This window comes from Rhinolophus ferrumequinum, chromosome 12 (genome assembly GCF_004115265.2).
Source record: "Rhinolophus ferrumequinum isolate MPI-CBG mRhiFer1 chromosome 12, mRhiFer1_v1.p, whole genome shotgun sequence".
Lineage (NCBI taxonomy): Eukaryota > Metazoa > Chordata > Mammalia > Chiroptera > Rhinolophidae > Rhinolophus > Rhinolophus ferrumequinum.
In genome coordinates, this window is record NC_046295.1 from 56,024,965 (window position 1) to 56,049,209 (window position 24,245).

Here is a 24,245-nt window from a genome sequence, read left to right on the forward strand (position 1 = left end):
GGAACATACAATTCAATCTTCTCTGTTGGGAAGTATAACTACCAGTTACATAAGAAACCAAGTATATCAGGTATTGCGGAGAAGGTTGAAGTTTCCCTGTATCTTACAGCAGACTTGGGAAGAGCATAGCATTTGGCCTAAAGCTCTGTGTCCTAGATGTGGAGTTACCTATTAGCCCCGTGGTGCTGCCTTCACGTCGCCCTGAGAAGTCTAATCAGTTAGCGTTATCCCACCATGTGCTAATTGCCTCCGTTTCTCAGCATTTGTTCTTGTGACCACAGTTCCTAAATCCTCTCCCTTATTATAGCTTCTGAGGAGGAGGAATCACACTCTAGGGGGAAATTAGAATATGAATTACCATCTTCTTGCTAATACTAGGGACTACTGTCTGTTTAACACTAACAAATAAGATGCTAGTAGAGAGAGCTGTGTAATCATGAAAGCCAACTAGAGACAAGCCTTTTTATGACATATGTATTTTCTGAAAGTATCATTTTGACTCCAGAAGGGCTCAAACGATAAAAAGAACATTCTCTACCTATAATACGTTTTGGTTCTGTAAACGAGTTTGGGTTTAAATGAGTCCTTATCTGTAAGTGCAGCAATAGAATCTGGAACCTTCTGGATGAGATATTGGAGGCCCTTATGGCGAGAATAGTACCTACCTCTGCTTTACCACTCAGAAGACTTGTACACAGAGGCTTTCATTATCACATATGTTGCATCAAATGCAAAACTCGCCTCCAGCTTCAAAACCAAGGTTTTGAAAAAGAACACCTGCCTCATCCAGGAAGTGTGCACAATCTGAATATATTTGTAAGGCTCTTTTAAATTTCAAGAGCAATGACCTTTCTTGCCTTATTACCAGATTACATGGAAACATGGATTAGCAAAGTGAGTTATCTGAACAGTTGTAAAGTACTTCTGGGTCCCAGTGTATCCAAGATTTAAATATACATTAAAATATTTAGAACTAAAAAGATAGCCTCGTTTCAGGCACTAAACAACTCAGACAGAAGTGCGACACCTTCTCTTTCTTTATCTAATATTTCTATTTCCCCAAAGAAAATATTTGGCCCGTTTTTTTACCCCACGAGCAGAGTTCATGCTAAAACACCTAAAAAGTAACTGGCTTCCCTCATGCTCAACTCATATACGATCACCCTCAGCTAGTATATGAACACCTGATCATTATGTGTGGTGATAAAGTAGAAAAATGTTTTCACTTAAAGTGCATGGCAGAAGCCATGGTATCTTTTGTTGTTGTTCTTGTTAAGTAAAGTTTATTGAGGTATAAATACAGTAAATACTGTAAACTTCTCCCTTGTTGTGTACAGTTATTTAATTTTAAGAAATATATAGTTATGTAGTCACACCACAGCAGGGTATATAGAACAGTTCCATCGCACCCCAGAATTCCCATGTCCCCTTATAACCAGTCCCTCCCACACCTCAGCCCCTGGTAACCACGCTCTGTTTTCTGTCCCTATAGTTTAACCTTTTACAGAATGCCGTGTAAGTGAATCATACATTGTATACTCTCGGAGACTGAGTTCTTTACTTAGCATAACGCATTTGAGATTCCCCTCCTCTCCCTGTTGTTGAGTGGTTCTGTTCATTTCTTTTTATTTCTGAGCAGTATTCCATTGTGTGGATGTACTACGGTTTCTTTTGTCCTTCTCCAGTTCAGGGACAAGTGAGATGTTTCCAGTTTTTAGTAATTATAAATGGAACTTCCATAAACATCTACATACAGGTTTTTATGTGAACGTTAGTTTTCATGCTTCTATTTCCTCTGAGTAAATACCTAGAAGAGAGATTACTGGGCCATGTAGTAAGTGTATATTTAACTTAATAAGAAACTGACCGTTTTCCATTTTGTATTCCTACCAATTATATCTGAGAGTTCTAGTTGTTTTACATCCTCACCAGCATTTGGTAATGTCAGATTTGTTTTTGGTTTTGTTGTTGTGTTAGCCATTCTCACAGATGAGTGGTTAGAATTTGCGTTTCCCTGTGTATTAATGATGTTGACCATTTTTTCATATGCCTATTTGATTAAATGTTTATTCAAACCTTTTGTTTGTCTTAATTTCATTATCTGTCTTTTTATTATTCACTTGTAAAAATTCTTTATTCTGGATAGAAGGCTTTATCAGATACATGCTTTGCAAATATTTATGTTTGTGGTTTGTCTTTTTATTTTCTTAACAGTCTTTCAAACAGAGTTTTTAATTTGGATGAAATCCAACTTATCAGTCTTTAATGGATTGTTCTTTGTTATCATATCTAAGAAATCTTTGTCTAAACCAAGGTCACAGAGATTTTCATCTTTGTTTGCTTCTAAAACTTTTATGTAGTTTTAGGTTTTACGTTTACATTTGTGATTTATTTTGAGATAATTTTTGTTACGGTGAAAAGTATAGGTTGAGTTTTGGGTTTGTTTGGTTTTTGTTTTTGCATATGGATTCTAAAATTTCCAGCTCCGTTTGTTTAAAAGACTATCCATTGGTTTGCCTTTGCACCTTTGTCTAAAATAAATTGATCATATGTATGAGTCTATTTCTGTACTCACGATTCTGTCTTATTAACCTACGTATTTTTTTGCCATTTCACTTAAATTGTGAATTTATGGGCATAAAATTGTTTATTGTTTATAATATTCCCTTATTTTCCTTATACTACCTGCGGGCTCTGTAGTGATGTTCCCACTTTTATTCCTGATATTGGAAATTTCAATATGCTTGTTTTTAATGATCAATCTGATCAGAGATTTACCAATTTTATTGCTGTTGTCCAAGAACCAACTTTTAGCTTCATTGATTTTTCTCTAGTGTTTTTCTGATTTTAATTTCATTTGATCTCTGCTCTTACCTTTATTATATACTTATTCTGCTTATTTAGGGTTAAGTTTGCTCAGCTTTTTTTAGTGAGCTAAGGTAAAAGCATAGATCATTGACTTAAAACTATTGTTCTATTTTAATATAAGTATTCAATGCTATATATTTCCTTCTAAGCCCCCCTCATGTGTAGGTTAGAAACAGTATTTTTATTTTCACTCATTTAATTATGTTTTTTTAAGTTCCCTTGAGACTTTCTCTTTAACCCCTGAATTATCTATGTGTTCATTCCCAAATACTCAATGATTTCACATTATCTTTCTGTTACTGATTCTAGTTATAGTTATAATACATTACTGTCAGAGAACATACATTGTATGATTTACTTCTTTAAATCTGTTAACATTTGTTTTATGACCCAATATATGGTCTATTTTAGTGAATGTCCCATGGGTGTTTTAAAAGACTATATATCTGGCTGTTGCTGTGTGACATGTTCAATAAATATCAGTTATATTCTGCTGCTTTATGGTATTATTCAGTTCTTCTTTATCCTTGCAGATTTTCATTTTAGTGGCTCAAGCAATTATTGAGAGAGGTGTCTTGAAGTTACTAACTATCAATGTGAATTTTTCAAGTGTTTTTTTTTTACAATTCTTTCAGCTTTTGTTGTGTGTATTTTGTAGCTACGTGGTGTGGTACATACACATTTAAGATTGTGAATTGACCCTTTTATCATTATATGTTTCTATTTGTTCCTGGAAATTGTTTTTGCTCTGAAGTCTACTTTATCAAATATTAATATAATCACTTCAGCTTTCTTTTGTCTAGTGTTTACATGGTGTGTCTGTGCTCATTCTTTTACTCTTAACGTACTTATATCGTTATATTTCAAGTGAGTTTCTTATGAAAAGCATATAGTTGGGTCCTCTTTTTTATCCATCTCTATCTTTTTACTGATGTGTTTATACCATTTACCTTAATGTAATTATTAATGTTAGGATTTAAGATTTCCAATTTGTTATGTGTTTACTGTTTTTCTTTGTTTTTATTCCTCTTTTGTCCCTTCCCTGTCTTCTTCTGCATTTCTTGAATGTCTTAATAGTCCATTTTAATTTATATGCAGTGGGGCTCTTTGTAACCACTTTATTGAGATTCACCATAAATACATACCATATAATTCACCAATTTAAAGTGTACAATTCAATGGTTTTTGTATTTTCACAGAGTTGTAAAAACATCCACAATTGATTTTAGAACAATTTCATTACTCCCCAAAGAAACCCTAGACCCTTTAGCTATGACCCCTCAAATACTGTTTTGCCTCCCCCTTTCCCCTCAGCCTAGGCAAGTATTGAATATAGAATTCTGGGTTGATAGCTCTCCCCAGCACCCAACACTTGAAAAATATTGTCATTCCCTTCTGTCTCTATAGTTTCTCATGAGAAATATACTATAATTTGAATTGCTGTTCCCCTATAAATAATGTATTTTTTCTCTCTGGCTGCTTTCAGGATTTATTCCTTTATCTTTAGTTTTCAAAAATTTGATTATGACTGACTCAGCATGAATTTCTTTGTTTTATTCTGTTTGAGCTTTACTCAGCTTCTTAAATCTGTAGATTTGTGTCTTTGACCAAATTTGGGCCATATCCAGTCATTATCCCTTCAAATATATTTTCAGCCCTTCATTCTTTTTCCTCTCTTTCTGTGATGATGTGAATGATAGATACATTTTTGTCCCACAGAACCCTAAGACTATTGATTCTTTTTGTTTCTATATTTTCTATAAGTTGTTCAGAATGGATAATTTCTATTGGTCTATGTAAAGTTCAGCGATTCTGTCCTCTGTCATCTTCATTCTGCTATTGAGCCTATTGAATGAGGTTTTTATTTTGGTTACTTCATTTGGTTATTTACTTATTTATTAAATGTTTATTATTCTAAAATTTTCATTTGGTTCATTTTTATGTTTTCTCTTTCTTTGCTGAGACTTTGTCTTTTTCCATTTGTTTCAAGAGTATTCATAGTTGCTTGTTGGATAATTTTTATCATAGTTGCTTTAAAATCCTTGTCAGATAATTCTAATATCTGTATATTCATGGTGTTGATGCCTGTTGATTGTCTTTTCTTGGTTAAGTAAATATTTTCCTGGTTCTTGATTTATCTAGTAATTTTGGATTATATCTTGGATATTTTGTGTATTATCTTATGAGACCCTGGATCCTATTTAAATCTGTTTTAGTAGACTAACAATCTATTCAGGTTCTGAATGAACATTTCTTTCCAATTTTGTGAACTGTGGTTCATGTGTCAAGTTATTTTTCTAAGCTCTTGTAAGGCTCTTCTGGTCTGCTCCACTTCTGTGATACCCAGGCCAATTTAGAACCTGGGCAATATTCCACCCAGAGTTCAAGTCTCAGAGAGTTTGCTATTTTGATTCTGATCAGTTTCACACATGAGCTGCTCAGAGTTGTCTACAACTTCATGTGTCTATTTAAGGAACTGCTTTCTCCAGCTTCTGCCTCTCTATAGTACTCCCCCATTCTCTACTTGGGAAGGGGTAAGTTACCACCTCATTGCTATTCTTTGCTTAATTCAAGGCACCATGGTTCACAGGGCTCCTCCCTACATTCTCTGCAGAATCCAGCAGGGAGGAAAGGAGTTGCAGTTTCTTTTGTTATGTGTGCTTTGGGTAGAGCAGGTATAGTCAAAAGAGTTCATACCTGCAGGGCTACCCTCTTGCCAATCTTTTGACTAGAAAGAGTAGGCTTCTTGTGGAATTTTGTGTCCGTGCCCATTGGTGTTTCTGGTGTGCTACTTTAGCACGAAGGCTGACTACAGTATATCTGGGAGGCAATAAATCGTCAGGGAACTCACCATCAGGTTGTTCCTGAAGTTTCATAGTTCCCTAGCCAGTATGCCTAGTTTTCTCGACCTTTCATATATTTTGTCTGGAGTGTTTAGTTGTAATTAGCAGGAGAATCAGGGAAGTATGCACTTGCTCCATATTATCTAAAATGGAAAGCCAACTATGATTCATTTTTGTATCTCTCAGAAACATACCACATTGCCTAGTGTATGCTCTTCCCTAAGTATTTGTTGACAAAAGAAAGGAGTGAGGAAGGAAAATGAGTAGCTTCGTTATCTCAAAATGTTAATTTAGCATAACATAGTAGTTAAGAATATGACCGAGAGTCAACAATCATTTTGAATTTTAGCTGTACCACCTACTTTCAGTATAATGTATACAAGTTACTTCTCTGAGTCTCAGTTTCCTATAATATAGGGATGGTAATAGCTATCTCATAGGGTAAGCAAAATGAGATAATGTATTTAATGCATTTAGCACAGTGCTTGATAACAAACAGAAAATGTAGTTCCTAGTAATATTAGTAATTACAATGATCAAATATCACTATTTTTTATACTCACAGGAAACTCTGCCCTTAAAGACAAAGAAGATCAGTTTGGGAGAACACCACTTATGTATTGCGTGTTGGCTGACAGACTGGATTGTGCAGATACTCTCCTGAAGGCAGGAGCAGACGTTAATAAAACTGACCATAGCCAGAGAACAGCCCTCCATCTTGCAGCTCAAAAGGTGAGATTTAAAATTAGTTTGAAGCATAAACCTTTTGTGTGCTGCCTATCGATTGGTTAATGGAACTGTACAATGGACAGATGATAGAGAAATCACAGGTATATGACTCTTAGTTTCATATGTTTTCTGTAAAAACAGTCTTTAAGCTGCAGATAAGATAGTAAACCACAATCATCAGGGACTACTGTCACTTATCCAAATTCTTTGAATAATAGAATTTATTTATTTTATGATCTAAGACTAAGTCGGGAAAAAGGAATCAAAATTATATGTACAGTATGATTAAACAATGTTACAAATCAATTTATGCATGGGGAAAAAGTAAAGACAAAAAAAAAAAAAACCCTAACAAACCCCACTAAGATGTCAGCAGTAGTTGGGTTTAAATATTGGGAATATATATGAATTTTTGTACTTTTTCACTGTTTAAAATTTTTCCTTTAATGAGTATTACTTTTACAAGAAAAATCTGTAATCTCTCTTAAAATAAGTGGTATTGGGGGCATAAAAGAAATTTATTTTCTGAATATATTTTCAGCTTTTTATGATTTCAAGTTTTTAAAGGCATTGTCAAGAGCTCAGATTTTTAAAATTAAACATATCAAAAAAATGAAATGGGAAGCTTTTCTAAATTTATTTAAAGACTTATTTCCCTAAAAACTATTTTCCTGCATAAAATTTCAGTGTATGAAATATATTGTTATTGCCTGGTATTTTCTTTTTTGTTATTTTAGACATATATTGTTTTAATAAAAAGCAATGGAAATTAGTTAGATCCAGCAGAAACTATTAGTGTTATTTCCCACTTAAAAATGTGTACCAGATAAAGCATATTAATTGAGGGGTTAGAAAAATACCTGTTCATTAGTTGAGTACATAAAAAAAGACTGACATTAAGATATATTACTGAATGTGCTAGCTATGTGCTCCTTTCAGTCACATCTGTCAGGTTAGTTCCAAAGCTACTGCTCTTGAATTTGCATTTCATTATAGTAATTTTTTTAAACTCTCCCTCGTTTTGAATCTCACTTTTAACTGCTTCTCGGATATCTATAACCTTTCACCTAGGCTTGTTAGCTATAAATATTATTCACTCGGGAAGGGTAACTCCATTTAACTTGCTATCATAAAAAAGTAAACATTTCAGATTCGGAATAGCCTCAATATTAAGAATTTGATAGTTAGATTTTTTTATTGTGATTCATTTAAGTTTAAAACTCAACTTCAAAAATGTAAGTTAGAGGAACCTAAGTTAATATCAGTGGATCATGTGAAGGGAAAATGAGGATTTAAATTGGTGATCAACAGTATGACAGTTTTGTAGAGGTATAATTGAAAATGAGTAATATATCTTTAGGCTATACTAGCATTAGTAGAATTTCCAGAACAAGGATGGTAATAATTCTTTAGTACTCTGTCCCTATCAAACCTGGGTATTGTGTTTGATTTCGTGCTTCATACAAAAGCACCCTTATTAAGAAAGCCAGGATAGTATAGATCAGGCAGGAACAAGATGGTGAAGGATTTAGAAATAATTTTCAAAGAATACCTGGAGATGATATGTCCCAGGTGTGTAGCACACTCTGCCTCTGATCAGACAGTACAAGCACAAATTCTTTTTAGAGAAAACATCTTCACCTTAAACTTCTAGGATTCCCTCGTATTAAAATAGATCAAACAAGATCTCACAGTGAAACACATGAGGAAGCAATCTACCACAAATGAGAGCAAAAACAATAAGCAGATTTATTCCATCAAAAACATCAGATATTGGCATCATTGAAAACACAATATAAATAACCATTGATGGAATGTTTAAAGATATAAAAGAAGAAATCAGAAAAATGAGCAACCCATAATAGACTTTCATAACTAGGCATAAATTCTGGCCATGACTACGTATTTTAGAATAACCAGGAGTGTCCAAACTGCGGCCCGCGGGCCAACTGGGGCCCACGATCCATTGTTAATTGACCCGCAGCAAATTCCAAAAATATATTTAGTTTACTTAAATAAACCAGGTGAGGCAATACGTCCTTCACCTCGAGTGAGTGGCCCGGCTGTTTGTGTATTTTACCGCATATGGCCCTTGGTGAAAACCGTTGAAAAAGGTTTGGACACCCCTGGAATAACCCATCTGCCAAAAACATCTCCAAAAACTGAACAAAATATATACAGCACATTGTTTGAAGACACTGAGAACAATCAGCACAGGCAGTATCTAAGAAACTATGATCATTCAGAGAAGGGAAGCATGTGAAATTAGCCCCACATTTGTCCGGCCTTTTTCGTTTAAGGCATTTTCCAAATTGGAATCCAAAAGAATAAGACCCTAGCAGGAAGCAGGAATCTTAGGCTGAGAAACCTAGATGGAGTTTGAAGTTAGCAGTGCCTGGGACTTGCAGGGCAAAATCCTGGAGAGAAGGGGGCTACAGAGAAGGAACCCAAAAACCTGGGTACAAATTCCTCACAAATCATTAGCAAATTTCTAAACTGTGCTTTTATAGGGCATGGCTCTCAGAAACCCAGCAATCAACAATTGCTGGGACTCTAAAGACCTAAACAGATAGTTTTAAAATTATCCTATATTAGCTTTTCTATTTAAGTCATTTAATATATAACAACTAGATGTTTTGTGTCAGGATCCATTCTCACTTGAAAACATATGAATAATTAATTTTCTCAGAACATCGTAGCTCATTAATTTTTAGCCATTTACTATCCGATGTGGGCCAGTGCCAAGGTTTTATACTGTGCAATTCCTATCCTATTTTTTAAAATTATACTGGGGGTGCCAAAAAAATATATACTCATGATTAGTATTCATCTTTTGTTATCGGTATATATTGTGTATTACAATTTTAATAGTTCTTTCCTTTCTTAAAATGTGTATGTATTTTTTAGCACCCTCTCTCTCTATATATATATATATATTTTTTTTTTTTTTAAATAAAATTATCTGAGGTTTCATTTGGTATTTTGGTCCTTGTCTGTCCGAGATTAATTATGTTTTTTTCAACGAAAGGTCCTGACTACTAGGGAAACACTTAGGAAATATGAAAATGAAAGTTACAGGATCAAGTACTTTAGGCAGACTAATATGGCAACTAAAGCTATTTTGGAAGAGAAACAGAATGGAGGTACATAGAAACATATTATAGTTCAGACCAGTAGACAGGAGGAGTTGGATCCAAGAGATATATTGTGGAGGTAGAACTATTCATTCAAACAGTAGTTGCCAAATGTCTACTATGTAGTCATGACTATATACCTAGAAAAAAACATGAAAAATGAATCACATATGTCTGCTATAAATAAGTACCGTCAGTACCAATCCCTTTTAACCTTCATTTCCCTTTGTTTAGCGAACCTCTCTGATATATTAGATGTCAAATATTCTGTTCAGGTATTGCCTATTCCATTATCTGTGAATGCAGAAGTGTGCTGTTTCTGTAATCATCAATATTCACATATATTGCATGCATGCATTCATTCAACATATGTTAAAACAGGTCCTGTGCTAGACCTTGGAATACAAATGTGAAAGACATGATTCCTGCTCTTAAGCTGTTTACAAAGATCATGGATAAAGATATCAAGTGATGATTAAAGCTGGTCTATGTACCTTACAATACCCAAGTGTTTTATATTAACAGCCATAACATGTAAATAGTGATTATTATTGACCTGAAGATCAGTCATTCTCGTATGTTATTTGTTATGTTTTTGTTTTTTTGTGTGATAGTGAACTATACTATGTTATCTTTCTTGAAGATGGTTAATAGGAAAAACTCATGTTCCCTATAACATTTTGTTCATGTCTCTATTAGAGCCCATTATCTTGTATTGTAATCATTGCTCACTTGTCTCTTTTACGTGAGATTGGAGCTCCAGGCAAGAACCTTGTTTTATTTATTTTGAATCCCCCAGAATATAACACAGTATCTGACATGTCTTGGTTGAATGAATGAATGCATGTTATGCTACGTGTATAGAAAGTCATTATTAATACAAATGTTAGACCTTTTGTTTATTAGAAACATTTATCCACTTTCAAAATACATATATGGGAAAAATCTTATTGTACTCTGGTGATTGGCTTAGTTTTTTGACACATATTCACTTCTCTGGAAACAAATTGCTGTTAGACCAAGCAGCTAAGGAAATGTTACCCATGAGAATAAAATTAATCTCAATCTACTGAACAGCTGTACCTAATTTGTTTTTCATTTAGTACCCCCAGTTTAATCCAAGAAAGCAATCCGTCATACCTTTCCTGGGTTCTTACAAAAGATATCTAATTGTTAGAATTGTTTTGCTCAGGGGAAACTACTATTTCTCTGACTTCCACACATACATTTATTTGTTAATAAAGATACAAAAGCTTTAGCAATCTTACTGAATGTTCATAGTTATGCATTTTTAATCTTCCAGGAGGTTATTAATTTGGCTTCAAAAAGATTAAGACTACCCTCTTTGAAAAATTAGATCATGTTCAATACAAAAATTAAAGAAACTTCAGGTTAAAGTTTTGTTTTTTGCTTGTTTAAATCAAAACCAGAATTCTCTATTCATCAATGAAAACTGAATGTTAATTTTCAGTTTTCAAAATATGTTAAAATATGTTTCTACGTGAATGATTTACCAAAAATAAAGAAATGTAGAACACCTTTGAAACCTCTCAAGGAAACTTAATACCAGGTGACAGTATTAGGTTTCCATATTGTACACACACTCACACTTACACACATACACACCGAGCAATCCACGCTCCCCAGGCCCCTTCCAGTCCATGTTCCTGTATTCCCCCTCAGTACATGTACACCTCTACCATAACTCCTCACCTACCATTGCTAATCACTTACCTATATTTCACCCCTACTAATGCTATTTGAGGGCAGAGGCCTTGTCTTATTTGATTTTATAGTTCCAGTCTTAGCACAGCTCCTGCCATTTAATTGAGATTCAGTTGTTAATACATGAATGAAGAAATGAATCACTCAGTCAATAAATGTGAACATCAGATGAATTTGTTATGAATGGTATGGTCTTCAAAATTGTTGAAGTTTAAATTAATAGTTATATTTATTCCTTTTCATTACCCACTCACCTCATTATAATTTGGTAAGTAGGATTTTACAAGACCCCGGGGGCTTAATTTCTCAACAAATACCACTCTTGTATGCCTCAATTTCTTCATCTATAAAATGGGATAATACTTTCCCCTATTTGCTGTGTAGAAAAGATGAACCCTTAGCTATAAAGCATTTTGCTTGTTAGGGAAATATACTCTCTAAGAGTGTAAGTTATCAAATAAAACAAAAAAAAAGAAAAGAGTGTAAGTTATCAATGTTATTGCTATTAATCATACTGCAATACAAGTGTAAACATGAAATTGCTCTTTGGGAATCAGTAGATGTCAGAGATAGAAAGGTCCTTGAGGATCTTCTAGTCCAATTCATCATTGGATGAGGAGATTGAGTCAATTCTCCTTTCAATTTTCTTAATACATTATTCATCGTTTTCTATGCCTTTGCATATACCAGAATGTTTTTTGTCTTGTTTTTTAAACTAATTATTTTAAACGTATGGATAAGAATTGAAAGTAGTATTAAAACACTGTGTACCTAATATTCAGAAGCAATAAAACTGAATTTTAAGAATTTGCTTTTGATTTTTTTAATGAAATAAAACAAACTTGAAGTTTTTTATTTATCTTCCAAAGTCCCATTCCCCTCTTTTTCTGCCTCCTCAATCTATCTTAATCTTTATGGTTTCAATTCCCATGCATATTTTTCTAACACTCACACACACACACACACACACACACACACACACAGAGGGTGCTAAAAAAATGTATACACATTTTAAGAAAGGAAAAAACTGTATTAAAATTGTAATACTCAAGATATGCCAATAACAAAAGATGAATACAAGTCATGTGTATGCATTTTTTGGCACCGCTACAAGATTTTAAGTGTGTAAAATAACATTTTATATATGTAAATATGTACATATTTGACTTAATATCATGTTTTTGAGATTTATTCATGTTGAAACTATGCAGCCCTTGTTCACAAAAGATTGTATCCAAATGTTCAAAATACACATGAAAAGGTGCTCAACATCATTATTAATTAGGGAAATACAAATTTAAAATCATAGTGAGATACCACCACACAACTATTTGTATTAGAATGTCTAAAATGAAAAAGTCTGGCAGTATCAATTGATGGTAAAGATATGGGACAACAGGAACTGTCAACTATTTTTGGTGAGAATGTAAGTTGGTGCATTCACTCTCGAAAACTGACTATTTCAACTAAAGCTAAACACACACACACACACACACACACACACACACACACACCATCATTGCAATTCACACCCCAACCTCAGTAATATCTAAGAGAAATAAGTGCTTCTTTCCAACGAAAGACATGTATGTATGTGATAGCTGTATTTCTAATAGCAAACATTCTTAATAGCACAGACAACCCAAATGCTTATCAACAGGCAATGGGTAAATAAATTGTGGTATATTCCTACAGTGGAATACTACACAATAAAAAGAATGAAATGTAGATACATTCAACCACATGAATGAATTTCATAGACATCATGTTAAGTGAAAGAAGTCAGACTCATATGCCAATATATATGGATTTCAAGAACAGACAACACTATATGGTGATTCAAATCAGATTTGTGATTAGCCAAGGGATAGGCCTTGACCGAAAAGGCCTGAGGAAGCTTTCAGGGGTACGGGAAATGTTCCATATCTTGATCTGTGTGTTGGTTACCTAAAATTTTATCAATCTTTACACTTGAGATTTATGCTCTCTAATTGTAGATATGTTACACCAATACAAATATAAAAATGGTGAAATTTTCAGAAATTGGTGACTATGATTGGTAGGTAGGATAAGGGAGAATGGAATCAAGAATGGTTCCTGGCCTAGGCTTTTAAGCACTTAGGTTACATTTCCCCAGCCTTAGCCTCAGGAACTGTATCTATACTCTAACCCAGTGGTTCTCAAATTTGAACATGAGTCAAAATCACCTGGAGTTGTTTAGTGGGTACTTCTAGGCTTCTCTGTGGCTGTATTCACTCAGTGCATTTAAAAACAATTTAATAAGTACACACTTGACCACAAACTGTGTAGCCAGTGGGTATCTGAAGAGTAAGCAAATGAGGTTTTAGCCGTTGGTGTGCTTCTAAAAGAAAGCACCAAAAGACATTTGCAATGCCATTACTTAGAAACGTATGAAGGTCTGAGTGTATGAAACCCTTATGTTCTGGAATCTTAATGATCTCTCAAGAAATCTCTGGACTTAGATGGGCAATGTTAGTTATAGTTCACCCCATTTGACTTCAGCCCTTCCTCGGCTGCCTTTTTCAGGTAGGCCAAGTCCTAATCTAAAGAATCTTTGCTTCATTGCCTTCTAACTTTTACATTGCAAGTAGCATCAAGTTTGTCCTCTTCTGAGTATTTAGAAACTACCTCTAAACCTGTCCTCTGGATTCCCAGTTTAGAAACTGATTTCAAATATTTAGGATCTTACGTTTAAATGACTGTTCCAGCCAAAACCAGAGTTAGTCTGTTTTTAAACAAATCTGAGAATTGGAGTAAAAACCCATCTGCCCTTTAATATTTTGATTATACTTAATGTACTTTTACTTGCATGGATGAAATTTACAGTCACGAGGAACAACATGCCAACAAATCTTGATTGAAATCACTACTTTGGATTTTTCTAACTTAGCTCTCTAATAAGGAAAAAATATTTCATTTAGTTTCATAGTAGCTTCATAGCAGTTAGAATAGTTGAATATTACCTATTTTCTATATAAGTAGACTGAGGTATAGTTTGAATTCTTCAAAGCCACTTTGTCACTTGTAGAATCAGAAATTATTTTGTTTTGCTGATTCTCAGCTCAGTGCTCCCAGTAAAGCTTCACTGAAAGAGAACTTACATGCTCTTCTGAAGCTTGCTCTCTCAGTCTCTGGTTCTTCTATCTTAGAGTAATTCCCAAATCCAGTTTCCCAGTCAAACCCCCGAAGAAGTACGTAAGGATTTCTTTCTCATGGGCCAGATTCAGAATTTGAACCAAGAGCTTCTGCCTTTAGGTCCAGTGTTTTTTCTTTATGACATAATACGTCTCAAATAAAATAGAGCAGACTTGCAGATTTTAAAATCTCTGTGGCTTGAAGAATTTTGTTTTGAACATGATCATATTTCCTACAACCATATTCATTTCCTAATCATCTTTATCTCTTCACTGACCCCCACTTTTACGAAGTTCTGAAAATACAAGCATCTGCTTTCCATGAATAGATTAGAGATCCCCACAAGCCTAGATTCCCATGGAAACCAATCAAAAACTAAAAGGAAAAGAAAGATTATATATTGAATTTCCCTGAGACCTGCAGCTTGTTTTTCATTAGACTCATGCTGATTTCTTTTAAACTCTGGGCAGAAGGCCAGTGAATATTTTTTCAGCTGATAAAAAGAAACTTCAGCTCTATTTACTTTCATTTAAACTTTAAAAAATTAATTTTGTATATAACATTGTGGAGGAGAAACAAATTTTTCTCTACCCTTCTAGGTTCTTCTGCCTGGTCGAATAATTAAATCTACTTGAGAAAAATTAACAAGAGAAAATAACCAAATTTAATTACATGCATAATTTGTTTATATGGGAACTTCGCATACATGAGAGAGTCAGAGACCCCACATACGTGAGAGGTTCAGAGACAGAAAGTTAAAATAAGGTATATATGACATTCTGAGCTAAGTATGAGGTAAGGCACCTTGGGGCTTCAGAGGGGAGAAAGTCATTTGCAGGACTATAAGAAGAGCAGATGTTCAGTAATTAGAAGTTTGTCCTGCCATATAGATAAATCATGAAAAGTTATTTCTGGTAATAACTCTTATTATGGGCCAGACCCCAAATTTAAATTCTTTAAGGGAGAGGTAAAAGTTTCTCATGAGCCCACAGGGTCTCCATTGCCTTCAGCTCAAAATCATTCACATGCCAAAATGGGACATCTTGGGGAGGCCTGTTCTGAACCCCTTCGACATCAATTCCAAAGAAAACTTGAGCGTTAATTTTCTAATTACCTACTTATGTCGTAGGACCATATTTATTTATATAATTTCTTCGTCTTTTTTTTTTCTACTCATATTTTACTGTTCAAAACAGAGTGAGAGAGAATCGGAGGGCCTATTATTTTGCGGCTGGATTTTGTCAGTGCCTGGGCACATTTTCCCCATGACCAGTCCGAGGGCTTTTTATACCTCCTTTGACTGTTAAGCTTTTACAAAGCCCAAATAATCATTTACTAATACGATAACAAAAATATAACGAAAATGCCAAAGTAAGGGGGAATCAAGAAAGCCAGGGAGGAGGTGACTGGGGAGAGCAATGGCCTGTGAATTTAAATAAGGCAGCCAAAATCATCTTCATTGAGATGTGGACATTTGAAACAAGACTTGAAGGAGAAGAGGAAGTTAGCCATGTGAACGGCTGACGGAAGAACTTGCTTTCGTTTCAGGCAGAAGGAACAGTTAGAACAAACACCTTAAAATGGGAGCACGACCGGAATGTTTGAGGAGTTTCAAGAAGGCCAATGTGCTTAGAATGAGTGAGCCAGGGGAGAGCAGTAGGTGATGAAAGACATGGTGGCTAGATCCTGCAGGGCATTTTGGCCATCATCAGGAATATGTTTTTACTCTAAATGGGACGGGGAGGCATCGGAGGGTTTTGAGGAAAGGAGGGACATAATCTGACATACGTCTTGATAAAATAATTGTTCTAGCCAAGTGAAGAAATTTTTCTTCAGGTTTACTCTTATCTGTTCCTTCATTCTTTCTTCATATAATGTACTTTCAAGACTCCTCCCCAAATTCCCCTGAAATAAGACACCTGGACCAGAATGCAATGCCGATCTGATGTACATTAACCTTTTGGGAACTAAATACAGTTGTTTCATGTTTAAGGTTTTTCAAATAAAATCTGCAAGTCTGCTTCATACTCGTTACTGCTTAAAGGAATCCTGGTTTCATATTGTTGTGGTTCTGGACCCAAGTGTAGCATCTTATTGCATCCTTATTTAATCATTTTTTTGAACTTCGCAGACTTACTTAGGTAGAGTTTACCATGCCTCCTTTGCCCGCCAGTACCTGTGTGCCACTGTTACATCACCTGTCACACTGAAAAATATTAATTTGTTTACATATTTGATTTCCCCACAGACAATGAGCATCTTCATATCAGGAAGAGTGTCACGGTCATCTTTTTTATTTCCAGGGCCTAGTAGTTAACAAATACTAGGTGAATGCTTGGTGAATTGAATTGGGTTCATCATGCAACCTGTCACGGTCCTCCTGATTCTTGAGTTTGTCATTCAGTCTAGTTGTCATCTCTCCCACATCTGAGTCACCAGAATTCTCATCCTAATCTTTGATATCAAAATAGATCCTGCCTGCAGAAACTTTAATCAGTGCGATACTCCTTCTAAAATTAGCTTCACCGATTTAAAACAGTTTTATTCTTTCCTTGTTCTTGTCTATACAATGTCATCAGTGGTAACTAGGCTTCTTGAAAAATTTTATATAACCTATCAGTCTACTTGTTCACCCTTTCAGCTCTGATGAGTATGTAATTCATTTATTCAACAAATAAATTTTTAGTATTTAATATGTGTCAGGCATTGTACAATATGTCTTGAAGTATTAAATTCAGTCTGTGTCTAAATATTTAAAGTCCTTCAGTTTCTGAAGTTAACATTTCACCACAAAAACTAGTCGTTTTCAAGAAATGTATTGAGTACACTCAGTTTATCTCAAACAATGTTAGATTTCAGAAGATATGGTTTATATCCTTTAAAATTTTTTATTCAAATCCTTTCTATCTCTTTGTGCTTCATCAGACTGACGCTTTGCAAACCATTTGTTAGGAATTTGAGCTAAAATATCAGACTATACTTTGAAGTTATGCCTGTAAACTTCTAACCATGTATGCAACTGGTCATTTTAGTGTTGTGCAGAGTGTAAGCTAGTATAATCTGTGTGTGTTTGTGTACATGTGCACACAGGTGCATGCTTTAAACTGTTATTTAATTGAATGGTAATGTGCATACATATTATCAAATGTTAAATATACCATGAAGGTTTAATCTTCGTGTGCATTATCTAGGAACAGGGAAAACCTTTTATCTGTGAATCAAAACATAGAAGCTATAGGAAAAATATTAATAAATATGGCCACATAGAAATAAGAATGACTTTTCCCTCTCAGAAAACATCATAAACAAAGAAAAAGAAGACAAACTGAGAATCAATATTTATGTACAAGTTATATCATCAACAAAGGATTACTATCCCTAAAAATAAAATGGAGAAGAAAAAGACAAATGACTCTATTTAAAAAATGAGCAAGAGATATGAATAGTTTACAGAAAAGGAAATGCAAGTGGCCCTTAAATACGTGAAAATATGCTCACGTTGTTCATTGTAAGAGAAATGCAAGTTAAAATTACAATGAGATAACATGCTTTTTATGTGTCAGGCTGACAAAAGTCTAAAAGTTTGGCAGTGTGCTCTGATGGCAGAACTATTGCTGAAAGGAATGAAAAGTAGTTACCATCCCTATAGAGGGAAACTTAACGATATCCTGCAAAATTAGCTAGACTATGCATTTACCTTTGACTCAACATTTCCTCTCGCAAACATACATTGGTAAAAATAAGAAATGATGTATGTACAAGGCTATTTAATTGCAGCATTATTTGTAAAAGAAAAAGCATAAAGGGAAATGTTTTGGTAGACGATTGATTGAATAAGAGTATTCTACACAGTGGAATGCTATGTAGCTGTAAAAAGTGATGAGAAATATTTTTATGTAATATTTTAAAACAATATCCTGGAGCAAATAAAAAGTGTGGAATATTATGTAGGACTTATAATTCAGTTGACAGTGAACAGGCTAGACTTGGAGTGCCTGGGACTGAAGTTACAACATTGGCATGGGCAGAAAATGATGGCAAGTCCAACCAGAAATAATGGGTGATATCCCAGCAAGTGGAGCTAAAGGGATCCTGGAGTCCAAAACATTGCTGAGTTGTAGAGATGAGGAAAGTGAGTCATCTGTCACCAAGACCTCAGCCACAAAATTGAAAGAGCAAGTGAAGCATGACAACATCGCATTCCCTGGAAGAACTCACAAAAGACAAGACTTGGAAAAATTTGTATAGTAGGCAGGTTTTTAAGTTAGTATATAAAGAGCATAATTGGATTCCGAGTGCCTAAGACCGTAATACTGTTGGATGGATGGATGGATGGATGGATGGATGGATGGATGGATGGATGGATGGACAGACAGGCATCAATTTGCTAGACCCTGAGTTATAAGATTGGCACTAGATTACAGGAGTAAGATAGAAAACGCGGTTACATGATCTAGATCATAACATTAAGGCCATGCTGGCTTGACTCTCACTGATCTCACCAATGAGCTAGACCCAAAATTTTTCTTACTTAGGGTCAAGGTAAGTCCCAAAGGTGGGGGAAGGACAGCATGCAGACCACAAGATCTAGAATCTGAAAAATTGAACATCCTTATCTTTTTCACCTTTTGAATAGCAAGAACAACCTGCCCAGAGCCCTGCGGCAGACTTTCCTTCCGTCTCTTTGACTCCCACACCTAATCCACTCTCTTGGCAAGGAGAATGAAATCACCGTGATGGTTTATATCAGTCAAAGCCACTGTATGGCTCTGTTGCGGGTCCAAGCTGTGGGGGGACATAAGTTCTTAGAGGAGGATCAACAAAAATCAGGGTCTGTCATCCTGGAAGATGGGCATAGATGTTAGGCAGGCATTCTGGGGTCGCCACAGTTTCTTGGGACACTAACTGCTATATAAAGCAATGAACATAGGCCACCTTTGTGGAATTCCCTGCCCTTCCGCTCTAGGCTACAAAAAAACGCAAGCCAAACCAACTCTGCTTGCAATGGGCGTGGTTTGACACCTACCTGACCTTGATGTCCCCCCTCCTGTTTTTTAGCAAATGTGGATATGTCCTCCTGAATGCTCCCAAATAAGGGAATTATCAAATTGCTTAGTTTTGTATGTAACAAACATAGGCCCCACCTAGCATGTTACTCCACCCTTCAACCCACAATTTGGAGAAGTATAGTTGTAAAGAGCACTGGTCTGAAAAGCAAAGGATTCATTTAGTCCACAGATAGTTATTTATTGAGCACTTACTAGTCATAAGGTACTGTCCTACATGTTTAGGATATAGCAGTGAACAAAGCAAAACAAATCTGTCTTCAAGAAACTTACATTTCGTTGGTGGAAAATAAATCAGTGAATGAGAGTTATAAAATACATACAGTGTTATTTCAGATGGGGATACCTCCTACGGAAAAAAAATAAAGCAGATCTAGAGCAAGGAGCCTAGGGATTGCAAATATAAGTAGGGTGATCAGAATAAACCTCACTTACGAATGTAACACTAAGCGAACATGTAACATTTAAGCGATCTAAAGGTGATGAGAGAAAAAACCTTTCAGGGAGAGAGAATGCCAAGTTCAAAGACCCTGAGATGGGAGCATGCTTGGTATTTACAAGGAACAGTCAGCAAGGAGGCCACTGTGGCTCTAGTGGAGTGAGGATGAGGTCAGAGATCACGTAGGGCCTGTAGGATATTTAAGGATTCTGCTTTTACTCTGCGTGAGAGGAGAAGGTTATTGAAGTATTTGAGTACAGAAAATATGACCTAACTTATATTTTGAAAGGCTCATTCTAACTGCTGTGCTGAGGGTAGACTGTCAAAAGGATGAGGGCAGATAAAGGGAGACTAATTAGGAAGCTGGGAGATGACGTTGGCTTGGACCAGAGTGGCAGTGGTGGAGGTGATAAGACGTGGTTCAGTTTTAAATACATTTTGAACGTACTGATGGATCATGGAAATGAGAGGAGGAGTCAATGAATTTGACAGTAAGGTTTTATCTAAAGCCTCATTATCTTTTTAAATGTTTTATTACAGAGAACTTCTCCCCTTCCCATGTTGAAGCAAATCCCAGCTATTATATCATTATATGAACATTTATTTCTAAAAGAAAATGAATCTTTTTAAGTATAACCATGGTAATACTAAAAATTTAACAAGAATTACTTAAAATCATAGTACCATAAAATAGTTCATCAATGTTCAAATTCTAAGTTGTCTAATAACTGTTTTTATTTGTTTATTTACATTTCTTCGAATCAGGATCCAAATAAGGACTCTATATTGTGATTGGTTTATGTCTTTCAAGTCTTTTTTAATCTATAGATTTCTCCTCCATCTCTCTTTCTTTCTTTCTTTTTCTTACGTTTTTTGGTAATTGTGGCTTAACTCCTACCCTAACTTGATGTCTAAGTCTAAACTGATTGTCTCAGTCTAGCCTGTATTGATTCTCTCTGGGTATAGTTAACTTGTTCCTCTGTCTTCTGTATTCTCTGTAAATTAGTTATTGGATCTATAGGCTTGATCTGATTCAGGTTCAACTTTTTTTAGCTAAACTACTTTATTATTATGATACATTTCTCATCAGGAGACACATGATGTTTCATTTTTTTCTATGTTTGTGCCATTAGCAGTTACTGATGTTCAGTGCCTAAAGCCAGTTGCTTATTGGGAGTTGAAAAATGGTGATATTCTAATTCCACCATCCCTTCTATAATTATGAGCTGGAATAATTCATTGAAGAGAAACTTCCCCTTATCTATTATTGGATTACTCAATGGTACAGTTTATATAGAAAAGAAGGAATAAGTCCTGATTCTTTGTCTTCACCAGTTTTCAAAATAATGAGTTGATTTCCTGTGTCCTCCCATGATGACCAATTAATGTTTTTTTCCTTTTTAATATCATAATGCACAAGGCATAGGATTGTTTAGTATCATTTTAACATAGTTACTGTATGAATCCAATAACATTATTATCCTTAACTAACTGATATTCAGATTTCTCCATCTTTGGTTGTGAGAGGTCCTTCAGGGTGTTTTGTGGGTAGTTTTGACATGCTCTTATTGTTTGATAGCTTCCTTACTATCTGCTATGACCAGATATTCTTGGTTCATTTATATTTTTTGTTCCAGATCTGGAATCAGCCATTTCTCTTAAGAGCTATGATTCCTTATAGTCAAAAAAAGACTTTGGAGACCACAATCTAGAATCTAGGCGATGTTCATTGTTACTGGGTTGGTAATTGTTTCTAAGCCTTACAGCAGACACTGCTAGGAAATATTTTTGTCATAAAAATACGATTTTGTCACTTCCTATTCTAATTCAGGACTACGGTGTTTATTTTTAACTTAACCTTTTCTATCTTACATCTCTATTCCTTTTTCTCACCCAGCTGAGAATGATAGAATATTACATTGTATAGATGAAGAAATGGGAACTCAGAGAGCTTGAGTCATTTTTCATGAAGTGGCAGAGCCCAGGATTCAAACATAGATATGACTCCAAAGTCTTTGCTTAGATTTGTCTTCTAAAAATTTGGCTTGACACAGCTCCCTTGCTTCAAAGCATAGCATTTTTCATAGAACTCCAGCTAGGGAATTCAATTCAACTAATAGGTCTTGAGCGCCCATTTTTATGCAAGATTCTGTTTTCCTGTGTAAGACTGATGTCCATCAGCAAATCTTGTCAGCCCTACATTCTGAAATCTATTTACAAGTCAACCACTTGTCAATGCCCCTTTGTCACCACCCTGGTCATAAGGACCAGCGTCTTGGATGGGATTCATGTGGGAGCCTTGTTTGGATTTTTGTAGGGGCCTCCTAACCAGCGTTCTGACTTCCGCTCTTGTCCCCTGCAGTCTATGACTCTCACATCAGCCAGAATGATCCTTTAAACCTCAGGTCAAATCATGTCACTCCTCTGCTCCAGACCCTCCAAGGGTTTGCCATTTCAGAGTAAAAGCCCAAGGAATTCCTATTACTTATAATGCCCTATCTGTTTTGAGTCCCCTGTTATGTATATTATATCTTATTTCTAACCTTCCCCTTGTTTTCTCTGCATACGTTGCTCTGGCCTCAGTGCAGTTACTCCTAGAAGTGAAGAATGCTCGTGCCTCAAAGTTTTTGCAGTATGCTCTTCCCTCTGCTAGGAGGGCCATCCCAAAGGACATCTTTGTGTTTAACTCTCTCACTGTCATTAGTTCTTTACTCAAAAGTCTTTCCTGGCTATCCTATCTAATACCCCTCACTTCTCACATTTTAGTCCCCCTACTCTGCTTTATTTCTTTTTCCTTTACTATCTAAAATATTACATATATATTTTAACTTATTTACCTTGTTTAATGTCTTTTACCCCACCAGAATATCAGGGGGTTTTTTGGCCTGTTTTTTTTCACTACTTTCTCCCCATTGCCTAGAACAGTGCCTGGTACCTGGTTGGTGGTCAAACAATATTTGTTGAATGAATGAGTATACTTCTAAAGTTACAGCTTTATTAATTTTCCCAGGTGGTCCAGCATTTTTTTCATTACACATGTATTCCTGACTGAAAAATGGATGATGATATTCTAGTCGTCTAATAGAACATTTTTTTTAAAAGGAAGAATAGCTCTGCTTTGCTATCTGTCTTTTTCTAATGCAACCCTCTGCCCTCACCTCAATGACTCCTGCTTGTTCTTCATAGAATACTTCCTCTCTTGAGACCGCATATTTCTTTTCCTTTTCTTCCTTCGGGTGAAATAGCCACAGACTGTCCATTGGCGCTGACCCTCCTGGAAAAGTGAGCTAGTGCAGCCTAGTGGAGGGCCAGGGCCTGAGCATTTGCATCTCCAGAATGCTTGTATTGACAAATGGCAGCCAGTTATTGACATTTATGTCCCTTGGTGATACTTCAATTGGCTTATCTTTGCTGGTCAAATGCCTTAATTGTTCTGGCCTTTAATTCAGTCAAAGTTGGAGCTGGAGCAGAGGGGCAAGAGAAGGAGCCAGTCTAACCGAACATCAAACTTGAGCTGGGGGGCGGCTGGCAACGATCAGCCTGTCATAATGTTATGATTTGTTCATTTTTATACCATTTATTAGCCTTTACTTGTTGTGCCATTTGGCCTCCAGGGCAGATAAAGTGCTGTCTAATTTGGTAGGTTTGCTTCTGTCAGAGCAGCCTCGACAGGGAAGGTGTTAGCTGCAGTGACAAATAATCAATAGCTGTCGTTGTCATGAGGAACGTGAGCAGTTGGGCCTTTCATCTAGAGGATTAGAGGTCTAATTGGATTGCGAATAGGGAGGGTAGGCTGTTGGGTAACCTTGTCAGCCTTGTGAAGCTGTCAAATGTTGGCCTTATTCATGGTGAAGGGAATAAGGAACCATGTGTTTTCAGAATTGAGGAGGAAGGCATGTGAAAGCCCTTTTATACAAAGGAACAGATCCTGAAGTCGACTCAGCTAACATATGTTCCCTTTTTTATTTGATTAGATAGCCCTTTAGATAATAAAGCTATCTAACTTTAAATGCTATCTTCAAGCCCAGGTATGCAAAACACATGCACGATACAAATCCAAGTTTATTCTGTAGTTGTTTGGTGTAGTGATCTATGCTATATCAGTTAGGCAAATGTGGTTGATAGTCGTGTTCAAATCTGTTATGTACAAATTGACTTTAATGAAAAAATTCTTTTCAAAACATGTCCCGCTTACAGAAAAATTGCAAGTACAGTACAACAAACTTTATTTTACCTGAACAGTGTGAGTGAATTGCTGACCTGGCGCCTCATCACTTCCAAATGT

At 35.6% G+C, this 24,245-nt stretch overlaps 1 protein-coding gene across 3 annotated transcripts in view; it reads left to right on the forward strand.

The window, feature by feature from the left end:
* The window catches only part of INVS (inversin), a 119,204-nt gene that overhangs the window by 8,624 nt on the left and 86,335 nt on the right, over positions 1-24,245 (forward strand). For all 3 annotated transcript variants that reach the window (XM_033122483.1, XM_033122485.1, XM_033122484.1), the window contains exon 3: positions 6,277-6,443. In XM_033122483.1, the coding sequence (XP_032978374.1) occupies positions 6,277-6,443 (167 nt within the window). The remainder of the gene's footprint in view (positions 1-6,276; positions 6,444-24,245) is intronic.